The sequence below is a fragment of the Manacus candei genome, unplaced genomic scaffold (genome assembly GCF_025592945.1).
Source record: "Manacus candei isolate 608988 ecotype Guabito, Panama unplaced genomic scaffold, ASM2559294v1 h1tg000070l, whole genome shotgun sequence".
In the NCBI taxonomy this organism is placed as follows: Eukaryota; Metazoa; Chordata; class Aves; order Passeriformes; family Pipridae; genus Manacus; species Manacus candei.
In genome coordinates, this window is record NW_026138118.1 from 2,100,385 (window position 1) to 2,115,121 (window position 14,737).

Below are 14,737 nucleotides of genomic sequence, written 5' to 3' on the forward strand. Positions count from 1 at the left end.
TGCCTGTGCCTTGGCCCCGCCCCTACGCTACCATTGGCCCGGCGGGTGCTTGGTGGTCACGCCCCCGCGTTTCCATTGGTGGAGGCCGCCCGGGGGGCGTGTCCCCGCCCGCCCTATGTAACCGGGGCGGGCGCGGGATCCGGGGGTCGCTGCGCAGCCCGGGGGTGTCCGGGGGGCTTTCAGGGGGGTTTTGGGGGTCTCCGGGGGTCTCCCCACCGCCCACCCCCCGCCGCGATGCTCGTGGCCGGCTCGCCGTGTCCCCTGGAGGAGCACCGGGGCTGCGGGACCCGGCGGGGCGGGCAGGTAAGGAAGAGCTGCCGGGGGGATACACGGGGGGGGCAGCGCGCCCGGGAGGGGCTGGGGGTGTCCCCCTGAGCATCGCTGCTGTCCCCCCCCCCCCCGCCCGGGGACACCTCCCACCCCCGGCCGGCTGCAGGGAGGGGACAAGTCGGGACACGTCGAGGGACCGTCCGGGATGCGGGAGGCTGGACATGGTGGGGGAGCGGGGGGTGGGGGGTGCTGGGGGCATCTCCAGACTCCTGGAGGGGCACTGGAGGGCTGGGCAGGGAAGTTTTGGTGTTGCCGATCCCTCCGGGAGCTGGGACGTGTGTGGGAGCAGGGCAGAACCGGGGACAAAGGGAAACTGAGGCAGGGGGTGATGGGATGTGCCCGCCGGTGTGAGTGGTGGGGGGCCGGCAGGAGGATGGGGGCCCTCTGGGAGTTCTGTCCTGTTGTTTGGCTCGCGCTGCTGTTCCCAGGCCGGTTATGGGATCTCTGATGACCCGTTAACCCAAATATTCTGGAAGTGTCTGGCATCACTTTTGCATTTGGAGTCCAGCGTGGAAAACTGGGGTGTCCGTGGAGCTTTGCATGATCTCCCTGACCCTCTCAGGCAACCAGAGCGGTCTGCAGTGTCAGTCCAACATCCTGAGTGTCCTGAAAAGTTTGGAACTACCTCTATTTGCAAGACTTGTTTTCCCCTCTCCAAAAAAAAAAAAAAAAAAAATCGCATTTTTTCCCTGTTGCTCCTGCATTCCCCCTTCCCTCAGGTTTCCCCAGGGACAGCGGGATTGCTCTGCAGCTGGGGGGAGAGCTGGTGGTCCCCTAGCCATGTCACTGCAGGATGGTTCCCCCTGACACGGGCTGGAGGCTGGGAGTGCCGGGACAGTGGGTGGGAGAAACCCCAGGGAACAAACAGCAGGGGCGTCGCTCCAGCACTTGTCCTGACATGAGCCAAAGCCCGAAATTTGGAGCAGGCAGGGGTGAGGCTGGGGGTGTCGGGGATGCCCCAGACCTTGGCCAGCAGTGTCTGGCAGGTACCACCGAAATTCCCTGGATCTGGGGCTTCCCCACTGCCCGTGAAGGTGCCTCGGTTGTGTTCCTGTGATGGTGTTTGTTTAACCTCATCTGATAAGGGATGGTTTCCCCACACCTGACTAAGCGCTGGCACCAGTGTGGGGAGGGGGGATTAGTGCTCAGCACACCCATCTTCCCACTCCTGGGGTATTGTCTCCTTTCCCCGGAGCCCCTCTGCCTGCCCTGTGCCAGCTGGAGCCGGGGAGCAGGTTGTGTGCCCGGTGCAGGGCACAGCACCCCCGTGCCTCAGCTTCCCTTTGGTTTGACAGGATAGCAGGAAGCAGCCTTCAGCTGTACCAGGGGAAGTCGAGATCGGATGTTAGGAAAAATTTTTCATGGCAAGGGTCGTCCAGCCCTGGCACAGCTGCCCAGGGAAGTGGTGGGATCACCATCCCTGGAGGGATTTAAGAGATGTGTGGATGTGGCACTTCGGGGACGTGGGTTAGTGGTGGCCTTGGCAGCGCCGGGTTGGACTCAGTGACCTTAGGGGGCTTCTCCAACTTGAACTATTCCCATGATGTGATTCCCCACCAGTGGAAGCAGGAGGAGATCCCTTATCCAGAGGTGGCACAGGGAGGGTTAAACCACAGCACCCCCGGGATTGCTTAATGCAGCAAAACACGGGGATGATTAAAAACACCTTCAAAGGTCACCCTGAGCTGTCACCGAAAAGCCTCGGGCTGGCTCCGGGCTCCTCGGCTCCTCCCTGCCGTCGGGGTTGGAATTCCAGCCGGCTGGAATGCTGCTGCCTGTCCCGTGGATTTGCCGTCCCGTGGATTTGCCGTGCTGGGATCTGGCTGTTGCTGTCCCTTCCCGGGGATCCTCTCAGAGCTTTTGGAGCAGCTCCTGTCCCCAAACCCTGAGTTAGCACGGAGCCAACTCAGCGCCTGGAGCAGCGACGGCAGGAACCCGATCCCGCTGCCCCCTGGAGTGCTTCCGTGGTGACTCAGGGCGGGAGCATCCCATGGGAGCCCTTGGATGTGGGCACTCCTGGCTGTATCCCGGGCCGTGTCCTGCTGCCCGGCTCATGAGCAGCACGTGGCCACAGTGACAGCTGCTGCCTGTCACCTCCTGCCATCCCACACCCCTTCCCTGCTCGGGAGAGGGTGCCAGGCTGCACCTCCAGAGGGATTTGGGTCGTGCCTTGGCATCCCTCCCTGTGGGCAACTTGGCCAGTTCACCCAGGAACTGGGTGACTGGGTGCTGTGGGAGCCCGGCTGCCCCTTTCCAGCCCTCAGGGGTGTGGGGCAGCACCCCCTGCACCCTGCTGGGGATGATAATTTATTTTTGGGTCCTGGGGGCTGGCAGGGATCCAGCTGTGTCCTGGTTTTGCCTGGGATAGGGTTCATTTTCCTCTTTTGGTGGCTTTGGCCGGGCTGGGACAGGGTTCCCTGGGTGTCCCCAGCAGCACAAGTGGGGTGACCAGTGGGCACTGCCTGCCCTGTGTGGGTCTCCCTGAGCCCAGAGCAGGGAGCAGGCACTGGATGAAGTGTCCCTCAGGATGGGCCAAGGCAGCTTTGTGTCTGACACCACGGGCACAGCTCCTGCCTCTGGTTCTCCGTGGCACTGCTCCCCCCTGGATGTGCTGGGGGGACCATGGGATGGAGCAGGGTGGTCTTGGGCATCCCAGGGTGATGTGAGACACTGGGTGGGCAGATCCAGCCTCTAGGTTGGTGTTGGGATCCCATTCAAACATCCCGTGGAGGTGCTTGGGAACAGGTCGTACCCTGATGGGGCCACACCCAGCTCCTGCTGCTGGAGGGGCCGGGGGATTTCTGCAGGGAAGGGGAAGAGCAGGGTGGTTCTTCACCAGCTGGAGAGGATTCCTGAGCAGCTTCTCCGTGGCAGGACCTGTATCCAGAGGGTGGGCTGGGGGAAGCTGCTGTGTCCCTCCTGCTGCTGCTTCCATGTCTCTGTCCTGGTTTGGGGCTGTTTGTGTCACTGTCCCCGTGTGCTCCCTGACTGGGGACAGCCTGCACCCACCTGCCGGCAGAGAGGAGGCAAATCGGTGTTTGGAGAAAACATGGCATAGAAAACTTGCTTTTCCCTTGGGAGATGGAAGGGGAAGGGGGTTTGAGCAGGAGGGGGGGGCAGAAAGGATCTAAACCCTGTGCTTGAAGCGTGGAAAGCCCCTGTGAGGGGCGGGGCTCGTTTCTGGCTTAACTGTGTGAATGGATTTGGGGAGGGGGGGGCAAGCCGGTGATGTTCAGGGATATTTTGTGCCCGGGTGGGGTCAGAGGGACCGTGGTTGTGCTGGGGATTGCCACCACAGTGCCCGGTGCCGCTCCTGTCCCCCTCTGCCAATCCTGCGGGACTCTCGCCCCCTGTTTTTCCCAGTTTTTCCCTGTTTTCCCAAGGAGGGGGCGGTGTCCCCGCCGTCCTGCCCCGTGTCCCGCTGTGTCACACGCACCTCCGGGAGCGGAGCAACGTCCCCGCCGGGTTTCATCAGGCACTGCCAGCCTGACGTAAGGGCTGTGGGGGCGAGGGCCAGTGGCCCCAGCGGGGTGGCTGCCTGAGTCACCCCTTCCGCTGACACCGGCGGGGACACTCGGTGGCTCCGGTGGCTCCGGTGACTCCCGGCTGCTCCTTCCTCCCCAGGAAACAGGGATCAAGGTCTCCCGGGAGCTGGCGAAGGGCCCCAGTGCCTTCATCCCCCTGGCAGAGGTGAGAGCCGTGGGGAGGGGGCTCCTTCCCCCCTCCCTGCCCTGGGTGGGGGGTCAGGGGGGATTCCCACACCCCACCCCAATTCCTAGTGCCTGGTGGGGCTGGGATGCTGGGGAAGGGTCAGCCAGCCCGGGGGTGTCCCCATGGCAGTGTGGGGGGGTATCGTTTGGGAGGGTTGTGTTGTCACCCGGGTGTTTTCCTGCCCTGCCCGTGCCTCGGTTTCCCCGCTCATCCAGACACACAAACGTCCTTCCCCTGACAGGCAAAGGTCCTGCCCACCCCTGCCCTGCCCTGCCCCTCCCCAGAAGGAAAACTCTGTCCCAAAATCCCCGGGGCACCCTCAGCCCTATCTCAGCTCCCACCGAGGGTGTCCCAGATGGTCCCTCCCCGGGCAGAGATATCGGTGTCGTCACCCTGCCGGGGGGGCTGAGCCCCAGCTCCTGCCCTCCAGTGCCCAAATAAACAACCCAGCCCACGGGCTGAGCCCCACGGGAGCCAGCATGGACACCCCCGGACACCCCCAGCCCCCTGGGAATGGGAAGGGGGAGCTGGGCACCGGGAGCCACCGGCGGTGCCCATTCCGGAGGCAGGGAGCTCCCGCCGGGGTGAGGATCTGCTGCAAGGGGATGGGTGCTGCTTGTTGGGGGGGGGGAGGGTCTCCCTGGAGGTTGTGGGGGTGGAAGGAGCGAGGGGCTGCATCTCACAGCCCCTTCCCTGCTCTCTGCACCCCGCAGATCCCGCGGGAAGGAGCGGAGAGCGGCCTGCGCCAGCTCCTCATCGAGGCCTTCGTGTCGGCGGGGAGGGTGGACCACGTCGCCATGGTCATGGGGCTGCACCCCCAGTACCTCAGCAGCTTCTGGAAGACCCAGTACCTCCTGCTGCGCATGGACGGGCCCCTGCCCTACCACAAGCGCCACTACATCGCCATCATGGTGAGCAGGGGGGGCCTGGGGGGGTCACAGTGGGCTCTGGGGGGTCCCAGCGCTGCTGCTCGGGAGGCAGAAAGGGATTTGGGGTCTTAGAGATGAGCCCCTCTCTGATCTGAGGTCCCAGGGGGTTAAAGTGGGGTCTCAGCACTGCTGTAGGAAGGCATTTGGGACCCCACCATTGGGCCCCCTCTGATCTCGGGTCCCAAAGCCTTGGAAGCCCCTTTAAGGTTGGTGCCCACCCAGGTACCCCAGCACCCTCCCTTCCAGAGCCCCTGGGGACTGGCATTGATGGTGGAGGGAGAAAACCTCCCCTGGCGGGGTCCCAGCACCACTGCTCAGGAGGCAGGAGGGCATTTGGGACCCCAAAGATGAGCCCCTCTCTGATTTGGGGTCCCAGGGGCTTAAGGTGAGGTCCCAGCACTTCTGCAGGAAGGCATTTGGGACCCCCCCAGTTGGACCCTCCCTGATCTGGGGTGTCCCAAAGGTTTATGAACCCTTTTGGAGTTGGTGCCCACCCAGTGTTCCCCAACACCCTCCCTCCAGAGCCTCTGGGGACTGGCATTGATGAGGGGGGGGTCAGACCTCCCTGTCTGGACTCATATCCCAGGGAAAACCCCCCAGGAGGGATGTGTGGGGGGGTGTCCCTGCCTTGGCTTCTCCGAGGGTTTGTCTCAGGGTTGGGGGGCCCTGGCCGGTTCTGGGGGTGACTCCCGGCTCTCCCTCAGGCAGCAGCCCGGCACCAGTGCTCCTACCTGGTGAGACTGCACATGGGGGAGTTCCTGCAGGTGGGGGGCAGCCCTGCCTGGCTGCAGGGGCTGCACTGTGCCCCCCAAAAGCTCCGCAACCTCAACGAGATCAACAAGCTGCTGGCGCACCGGCCCTGGCTCGTCACCAAGGAGCACATCGAGGTGAGGGGGGTGCTGCCGGCACAAATCACCCCCAAAACACACTGTCTGGGGGGGTGCTGACCCCGGGGGCCACACCCCTGCTTGCACCCACCCCCAGGTTTAACCCTTTCGGGGCTGAGTGACCCCCACGGGTCTGTGGGGGAGGCACATCCCAAACGCACTCCCGTGTCCCTGCCCTGGGTCTGCCCGGCCCTGGGCTGGGGTGGGGGGTTCCGTGGGGAAGCTGGGGGGTCTCTCCAACCCTCCCTGTGCCTTGCAGGCTCTGCTGAAGCCCGGGGAGGACAGCTGGTCGCTGGCAGAGCTGGTGCAGGCCCTGGTGCTCCTCACCCACTACCACTCGCTCGCCTCCTTCGTCTTCGGCTGCGGCATCAAACCCGAGGGGGACCAGGATGGGGGGAACGGCTGCTGGGCCCCCTCACCCCACAGTGACAGCAGCCCTGGCTCTGAGGACAGCATGGGGGGCTCTGGGGTAAGGGGGGGCTTTGCCTTGCAGGGGTGGGAGGGCATGGTGGGGTACTGGGTGCTTTCTGCAGCTTCTCCTGGGAATCCCAGAATGGTTTGGGTTGGGAGAGACCTTAAAGCTCATCCTGTTCCACTCCCTGCCATGGGCAGGGACACCTTCCACTAGCCCAGGTTGCTCCAAGCCCCATCCAGCCTGGCCCTGGACACTTCCAGGGATCCAGGGGCAGCCACAGCTTCTCTGGGCAACCTGTGCCAGGGCTTCACCCCCCTCACAGGGAAGAATTTCTTCCCAATATCCCATCTAACCCTGTCCTCTGACAGTGGGAAGCCATTCCCTGTGTCCTGTCCCTCCATCCCTTGTCCCAAGTCCCTCTTCTGCTCTCCTGGAGCCCCTTTAGGCCCTGGAAGGGGCTCTCAGGTCTCCCTGGAGCCTTCTCCTCTCCAGGTGAACCCCCCCAGCTCTCCAGCCTGGCTCCATCATCAAGGTGCTCCAGGCCTTGGAGCATCTCCGTGGCCTTTTGTTGGGAACAGCAAATGCTTTAGGGCTGTGCAGTATCATCCTCATCCTCTGCAGGGCTTCCCCCTCCTCCCAGTCCTGGGCATGGAGTGTGGGAGCTGCTTGAGGTCTGGGCAGGACAAACCCAGAGGCAAACACTCTTTGCAGCAGCCCTGAGGCTGCTCCAAGTGCCAGCAGAGCTGGTTTTGGGGGCCCCTCTGCTCGAGCAGAGGCAGGGTTGACCCTGCCCTGTGCTCCCCCCAGGGCAGGGATGCCATGCAGGAGGTGGAGATGCTGATGGAGAGGATGAAGCTGCTGCAGGAAAACCAGCAGGAGGAGGAGGGCGTCACACAGGAGGAGATGGAGACGCGCTTCGAGCTGGAGAAGACGGAGAGTTTGCTGGTCCCTCCCTCAGGTGAGGAGGTGCAGGGGGGCACCTGGCTGGGGAGGGGGTCCCCATGGGCCGGGGGAAGGGGGAAGAGCCAGAATCTGCCTGGGAGAGCAGGATCAGCCTCTCAGTGCAGGGCTGGCTCTGTCTGGGGTCCCACCACGTCACTCCCGGCCGCCCTGGTGGTGCCTTGCAGATATTTTGGACCCCTCCCTGCAGTCCCACGTCCGCTGCTTCGTGGAGGACCCCGAGTTCGGCTACAAGGACTTCACACGGAGGGGGGAGCAGGCCCCCCCCACCTTCCATGCTCAGGTGAGAGGGGGGTGCTGGGAGGGGAGGGGGGGCAGCCCCTGCTTGTCTTGCCCTGGGGGGGACAGGGGGGACGTTCCCAGGGTGGTGGGAGCAGCTGGGTGGGTGAAGGGCTGGAGCTGAGCGAGATGCTGAGAGTTGTGGGGCCAACTTAGGGGGGAGAGACCCCCCCCGAAACCCCGAAATCCCCAATCCCCCAGGATTACACGTGGGAGGACCACGGCTTCTCGCTGATCAACCGCCTGTACCCGGACGTGGGGCAGCTGCTGGACGAGAAGTTCCAGGTGGTTTATAACCTGACCTACAACACCATCGCCATGCACTGCGGGGTGGACACCTCCATGCTCCGCAGGGCCATCTGGAACTACGTCCACTGCGTCTTCGGCATCCGGTACGTCCCCAAAACCTGGCCTGGAGCTTGTTCTCCGCCTCGGGAAGAGCCCGGGAGGGGGTCCAGTGACTTGGTCTTGCTCAGGTTGTTGTTGACTAAGGGAAAATGGTGCTGTTGTGGGGCTCGGCTGAGGTCCAGAAGGACCCCGGGGGGTGGCAATTTGGGAATAATTTTTTATTATAAGGGAGGCACAAAATTCTCTGTGATGAGGGAAGTGAGGCCCTGGCACAGGTTGCCCAGAGAGGTGGTGGACTCTCCATCCCTGGTTGTGGACTCCTCATCCCTGGAAGTGTCCAAGGCCAGGCTGGACAGGGCTTGGAGCTACCTGGGCTAGTGGAAGGTGTCCCTGCCCATGGCAGTGGGTGGAACGAGATGGGCTTTAATATCCCTTCCAACACAAACTATTTTGGGATTCTGTGAGCGCACAGAGGCTGTGGCTGAAGAACACACTCTCCCCTCTCCCCCCAGCTACGACGACTACGACTACGGGGAGGTGAACCAGCTCCTGGAGCGCAACCTGAAGATCTACATCAAGACAGTGGCTTGTTACCCGGAGAAGACGACCAAGCAGATCTACACCCAGTTCTGGAGGCACTTCAAACACTCGGAGAAGGTGCTGCCCCCTCCCTGCCCCTGCTGGCGGGGTGTTTGGGGGTGCTGATCCCACCCCCTGACCCCCCTCTCTCTCTCCCCTCAGGTGCACATCAACCTGCTCCTGCTGGAGGCCCGCATGCAGGCGGCCCTGCTCTACGCCCTCCGCGCCGTCACCCGCTACATGACCTGACCCTGCTCTGCTCCCTCCTCCTCCTCCTCCTGCCCCACGGGCCCCACGGGTGGGGGACAGGCCAGGGGGGAGCTGCCACCCCTGTTCCAGTGAGCCTGCAACGTTATCTCCCTGCTGAAGGGAGCTGGGGAAGGAAAGTTGGGGCTTCCCCGTTCGTTCTCCCAGGGAAGGGGATCCCTAAGAAGTGGTGGGAAGAGCCCGTTGTGCTGCCCTGGCAGAGCTGGGGGTGCCCCAGTGCTCTGTGCCCTTTTGGGGTGAGCCTGAAGGAAGCCAAACTGGGGTGTCTGTGGGAGCAGTGCCAGAGGACTGTCCCCCCCTGCCAGAGAGGGCCAGAGGGCTTCACTCCTGCTTTTTGGGGTCTCGTTGTGCCTTTAACTTGGGTGCCAGGGCAGGGTGAGGGGAGAAGTGCCCGTGGGGTGTTTTACACCTTTTCTTGCGCATCTCCACTGCCCCAGTTCGAGGGGCTGAGGTGGGAGCTGTGCTGGGACACGGGGCTCCCTCCTGCTCTCAGGGTGATGGAGTGACCGTGGCTTTATCCAGACGTGCCAGAGCATTCCCAGAGGCGCAGGTCGCCAGGGAGGTGTCTGTTTTGGGAAAGTCCCCACTCCTGGCTCTGCTGGAGCAGGATCCAGGGCCAGCAGCACCACCATCCTTTGGTTTGGCTGTTTAATCATATCTCCAGTTAAGTTATTTCTATATTTTTTTGGGGTGTATTTACTTCTGACTGGGCATGGAAATGCCCCTGTGACTTTGCTACGGATCTTGTTCGAAAAAATAAAGTTGTTGGTTTTTATTTTCAATTTATATTTTTAAGGGTTTTTTTTTTTTTATTCTTTCTCCTTCTTCCCCTTCCCCTTGCTCAGCCCAGGGGCTGATCCTGTATGGAACTGGGGGGAGGTGGGTGGGGTGGATCCTGCTGCTCTGGAAGTGTGTGGGAGCATCCCTGGGTTGTCCAAGGGGGAAAACAGGGGGTCTGAGCACTCCCTATTTTCCTGAGGGGAGTGGGTTGGACTCCAGTCCACCCTCCTTGTGGTGATTGTTCCCACCCAGTTTTGGATGTAACACCCTCCTGGGAAGTCGGGATGTGGGGCACGACAGTCGTCCCACTGTGGGTTTTCCGTGGGATGTGTGATCCTGCTGCTGGGATGGTTCTGGGGGGGTGGAGCAGCACTGGGGACACACCAACCCTGTGCTGGGGAGCCAGGCAATTATCAGGGCGTGGGCAGCAGCCCCTGGAAGCTGCTGATAAGATCCCTGAGGAGGGGCCAGCCCTGCAGGCTGAGGTGGATCCTTGTGTGCCTGAGGAGCTGGATCCTGGCTCTGCATCCAGAGACCCTCTGGACTCACCTCTGAGCAGGGACGGGGGGGCAGCAGGGCTGGAAGGGGCTCACTGGGGGTTTTCTGGGGATTTTACAGGGCAGAGCCTCTGCCTGCACCGAGGGAAAGAGGTTTGGGGGCAGCTCAGGGGCCCTGGGGAAGCTGAGGCAGGAGGACGGGGCTCCCTGAGCGCTGCTGGTTGGGCCAAAGTTCCTGCTGGAGAGGACGAAACCCCTCCCCAAAAAGTGCTGTATTTTTAGGGTGTCACCCTCTAACACCAAACTGCACTCTGTGGGGGACGTGGAAGTGTTTGGGGACCTGCCAGGGTGACAGCCCCCTGTCACACAACCTTGGGGTTATTCCCCAAAGATGCTGGGAATGGCAACCCTGAGCTTATTTTTAAGTGAGTCTGGCACGATTTTTAGGGCCTTTTGAGATTTTATTTTTTAGCACTAGTGGCTTTTCTGCCACGTATATGGGGGGGGTCTGGCCATGGGGTCTCAGTGCCCTGGAGCAGCTGGAGAATTTGTGTGTTGGTTTTTCCAAAGAAGTGAGGAAAATGTCATCTTTTAGGGAACTGAAACAGCTCAGAGGACCAAAGACAAGCTGTAGAAAAGGGTCAAGGCAACAGGGACATTCTGTCCGAGGAGGAATTTCCCTGCAGCCTCCTGGCTCTCTTTGAGGCATCCCAAATATTTTGTTCAAATGGAAGAGATCCTTGACTGAAGGTGCTGTTTCTGGTCACAAAGCCTCGCTGGGAAGGGCTGAGCTGTCAAAAAAAAAAAAAAGAGAAAACCTCTTCTTTTTTTGCTGCACTTTCACCACAATGTGTCTGGTGAAATCAGTTTCTTCAGCTGGCCACAATTATAAACCAATAAATCCTTTACCCTGTGCCTAACCAAGGCCTGCAATTTGTCTACATATATATATATATATATAATTTATCAGCAGCTTTCGCTGTTGTCTTGCAGGGCAGAAGGTATATTAATAATCTCCCCACCTGTAGCTGATAGTTATGATCCCAATGGATGCAATTTTTGTGTTCCACCACAGTTGCCCTCAATTTAAAAACATGTGTTAACGGTGTTTATCACACAGGAAAGCAACAGGAAATAATAATAATGATAATTATAATAATAATAATAATAATCTGTGCTGAGTGAGCACTTTAAGGCTGATGGAGCCCAAAATGCTTTGGGAAATGGGCATTACTGGGGCTGGGCTGCCCTCAGGGGTGCAGGGGTTCATGTGGGGCTGGAGATGAGGAGGAATATCCATGCCCTGAGTGTTGGCAGCTCGTTGCCCTACGGATGCAAGTGGATACCTGGATCCACTGCACGGGCAGGAGATGGATAATCATAGAACCATGGAATGGTTCAGATTGGAAGGGACATTAAACATCACCTCGTTCCAACCCTCTGCCATGGGAGGGGATAAATCCAGGCTGAAAACAAAGCAGCTCCTCAAGCTCTGCAAAGCCTCTGCCATGGCCAGCTCAGGCTGTGATGGAGCTGAGCCCCCAGTGCTCCCAGTGGAGACCTGGAGCCACCCAGTGACCCCCGTGAGGGTTTTGTGGGGCAGTGGGTGGGAAGGGACCGGCCCCCATCACTGGCTGAGCTCATGGGAACAGAATGTGTCCTGCCCATGGAGCCCAAAATATCCCCTGGCACCCTCCGTGCCCGGTGCCAGCCCTTGCATAACCCACCCCTCGGTGGGCACCTCGGGGGCTCTGCAGTGCCAGGAGCCATCCCGGGGAGGGGCTGCGAGCCAGGGACCCCCCATAAGCCCCTCCAAAAGGAGCTCCATCCTCAGGGACACAGCGGGAAAGCCTGGCAGGGTGGGGGGTCCGTAAGCTCCGAGCCCTCCGCAGGTAAAAAGCCGCTCGCTTTGGATTTAAGGGGCGGTCACCGGGCCATTGAGTCCCTGCCCTCGCTGGGGATAAATCGGGCTTATCCCGGGGGAACTGCGGGCTCTGGGCACCTCAAATGGCCGCTGGAGCGTTTCAGTCCTTGGGAAGCAGCCAGGGAAGGGCTGGGAGCAGCCGTCGTTCAGGATGTGTCCCCGAGCTGCTGTCCCCGGGGCTCGGGGGGTCACCCCGCACCCCCAGCTCTGCCACCGCTGGGTGCAAGGGGGTCCCCAACCCCTGCCGGGGCGATGGAGGGGGACAATCGGGCAGCACAGCCCGGATTTACGGCCCGAACCACCCCCGAGGGGGCTGAAGGCGGGCGGGCGTGTCCCCTCCCCGCCCGTTCCCGGCTTTCCCGGCCCGGCAGCGCCGCTCGCTGGGGACCGGCAGGAGCTGCGGACCGACCGCTGGAACCTGCCCCGCGTTCCTGCCGGGAACCTGCCCCGCACCGCTGCTCCGGACGCTGGAACCACAGAATCCCAGCGTGGGTTGGGTTGGAAGGGACTTTAAAGCCCATCTCGTTCCACCCCCTTCTCGTTCCACACCTTCCACTGGCCCAGGTTGTGGAGGGGGTGTGGGGTCGTGTCAGCTGACTCCCCCCGGAACACTGGGGGTTTTGGGGGTGAGAGTTCCCTTGCCGGGGTGCAAAGGGCTAAATCCACCTCCCAGGTAACCCAGGGAGCCATCTCAGGCTTCCGTGGGTAAACCCCGACGCCAAAGCCTCATCTCCGCCCCCTCAGCACCCCATCATCCTGCACCCCAAGCCCCCGTGACCTCTGTCTCCCCCTGACCCCAAAGCCTCACTCCAAACCCTCCAGCATCCCCTACCCCAAACCCTCACAATCTCCCTCATCTGCAAACCCAAAGCCTCACCCCGCGCTCCTGTCCCCCCTCACCCCAAAGCCCTACAGCCCCCCTCACCCTCAGCCCCAACCTCCCCAGCACCCCATCACCCCCTACCCCAAACCCCACAGCCCCCCTTACCCCTTGACCCCAAAGCCTCCCCCGAGCCCTCTCAGCAGCCCATCACCCCTACCCCAACCCCTGACGACCCCTGTCACCCCCTCACCCCAAACCCTCACCCCAAATCCCCCCATCACCCCCCCCCGGTTCCGCGCCGAGGGGGCGTGTCCTCCCCAGGGGGGCGTGTTCTCCCAGGGGGCGTGTTCTCCCAAGGGGCGTGTTTTTCCCCGGGGGCGTGTCCTCCCACCGAGTGGGGCGTGTCCTTTCCCAAGGGGCGTGTCCTTTCCCAAGGGGCGTGTCCTTCCCAAGGGGCGTGTCCTCCCGCCGAGGGGGCGTTCCCCGTTACCGGACTACATCTCCCGTCATGCCCCGCGCCCGGCCCGCGGCGGTTTCCGGCGGGGCGGCCCGGCAGCGGCGGCAGCAGCGGCAGGTGAGGGCGGGCGGGGACCGGGGGGCTCCGGGGACCCCCGGGCCGACCGTGCAGAGCCCCCCTACCCCGGCACAGCGCTCCGGGAGCGGGGAGGGGGGCGAGAAGGACCTTCCGCGGGGTGCGGGAGCGCGGGGGGGGCGCTCATTGAGGGGAGCTCGGGGGACACGGGGCTCAAACCCCGCGGGTTTGAACCCGCGTCTGATTCAAACCCACCCCCCAAACCGGCCCCAAACCCGCTCTGAGCCCCACAAGCGGAGTTTCAGCCGCTGTGACAATTCGCGAGCCCTCCCGGAGGTCCGGGCTGGGACCCCGCTGAAAGCCGGGGTGTCCGTCCCTCCTGTGCCTCGCCGCGGGTGTCTCCCCTTCCCTTCCCTTCCCTTCCCTTCCCTTCCCTTCCCTTCCCTTCCCCGGGGTTCTCTCTCGGGCAGCCCCGCTGGTATTTCTTTGTTTGATCTTCCCCCCCCCCCCCAACCCCGTCTTAATGTTGACTGAAATTCGAACCGTCCCCGCTGTGCTTTCTGGCTTAATTGTTCTTTCCCTGTGTTTGCACGCAGATGAATTATTTACCTCTCTGCGCCTCGCCGCGGGGTTGTGTTTGCCCAGGTGGAGGTAGGTGAGGGCTCGGTGCCCCTCTCTGGGGCTGAGACACTGGAAAAAGAGTGATTAATGGGAGAAGGTGCTTCACTGCGGCCGGAATGAACGGTGAAGCTCCACTTCTCAAACTTTAGGATGTGTAAATGTTGCTTCCGACGAGGCCAGAAAGAGGAGTGGGAGTCACAGCATCATGGGATGGTTTGGGTTGGAAGGGACCTTAAAGATTATCCAATTCCAGCCCCCTGCCATGGGCAGGGACACCTTCCACTAGCTCAGGTCGATCCAACCTGGCCTTGGACACTTCCAGGGATGGGACAGCCACAGCTCTGGGAAATCCATTCCAGCCCCTCACCACCCTCACAGGGAGGAATTTCTTCCCAATATCCCATCTAAATCTCTCCTATTTTAGTTTAAAACTGTGTTCCCTCCCCCCCCCCTTGTCCTATCTCTTTCTGCCTGTGCAAAAAGTCACTCTCTCTCTCTCTTTTTACAATCCTTGAAGTGCTGCAGTGAGATCTCCCGGGAGCCTTCTCTTCTCCTTGTAATTGCTTAAAGAAAGCTGGAATTGTGCCGGGGTGAGTGTTGAACTTGAAGTTTGCCTTTGGAAAAGAAGAACATCAGCAAGTCCTGGGCAGAGTCAGGGAAGGAGAGGGTGGTGAAGTTTTCTGTGCTCAGAAGGATGTTCAGCTGAGTTAGTTTGTGCTGTAGAAGCTGCAAGGGAGTGTAAATCAGATTCCTCTATCTGCTATGATTTCCTCAGAAATGCCTGTTGCTCTTTAGTCAGACCTTCTAAATGAATCCAAATTGCTTTTTAAGAGTAGACAACACCTAAAACTGTAC

At 61.3% G+C, this 14,737-nt stretch overlaps 2 protein-coding genes across 7 annotated transcripts in view; both read left to right on the forward strand.

The window, feature by feature from the left end:
• Positions 1-140: 140 nt before the first annotated feature.
• SESN2 (sestrin 2) lies at positions 141-9,487 on the forward strand. Of its 2 annotated transcripts, XM_051807174.1 has the most exons (10): positions 141-303; positions 3,955-4,020; positions 4,755-4,952; positions 5,675-5,857; positions 6,117-6,326; positions 7,080-7,230; positions 7,400-7,515; positions 7,713-7,903; positions 8,372-8,516; positions 8,601-9,487. In XM_051807174.1, the coding sequence occupies exons 1-10, from the start codon at positions 235-237 to the stop codon at positions 8,685-8,687; spliced, it is 1,416 nt and encodes a 471-aa protein (XP_051663134.1). In that variant the 5' UTR covers positions 141-234; the 3' UTR covers positions 8,688-9,487. The 2 variants fall into 2 exon arrangements, with proteins under 2 accessions (XP_051663134.1, XP_051663133.1); XM_051807173.1 differs by lacking the exons at positions 141-303; positions 3,955-4,020 and adding an exon at positions 4,183-4,625.
• A 3,742-nt stretch (positions 9,488-13,229) lies between these two features.
• PHACTR4 (phosphatase and actin regulator 4) overlaps positions 13,230-14,737 on the forward strand; it is a 66,668-nt gene continuing 65,160 nt past the window's right edge. For 2 of the 5 annotated variants that reach the window (XM_051807153.1, XM_051807151.1), the window contains exons 1-3: positions 13,246-13,303; positions 13,858-13,912; positions 14,400-14,472. The gene's annotated coding sequence lies outside the window, so the exon portion shown is untranslated. Of the gene's footprint in view, positions 13,304-13,857; positions 13,913-14,399; positions 14,473-14,737 lie in introns of all 5 variants that reach the window. The other 3 variants (XM_051807154.1, XM_051807149.1, XM_051807155.1) reach the window with 2 other exon arrangements.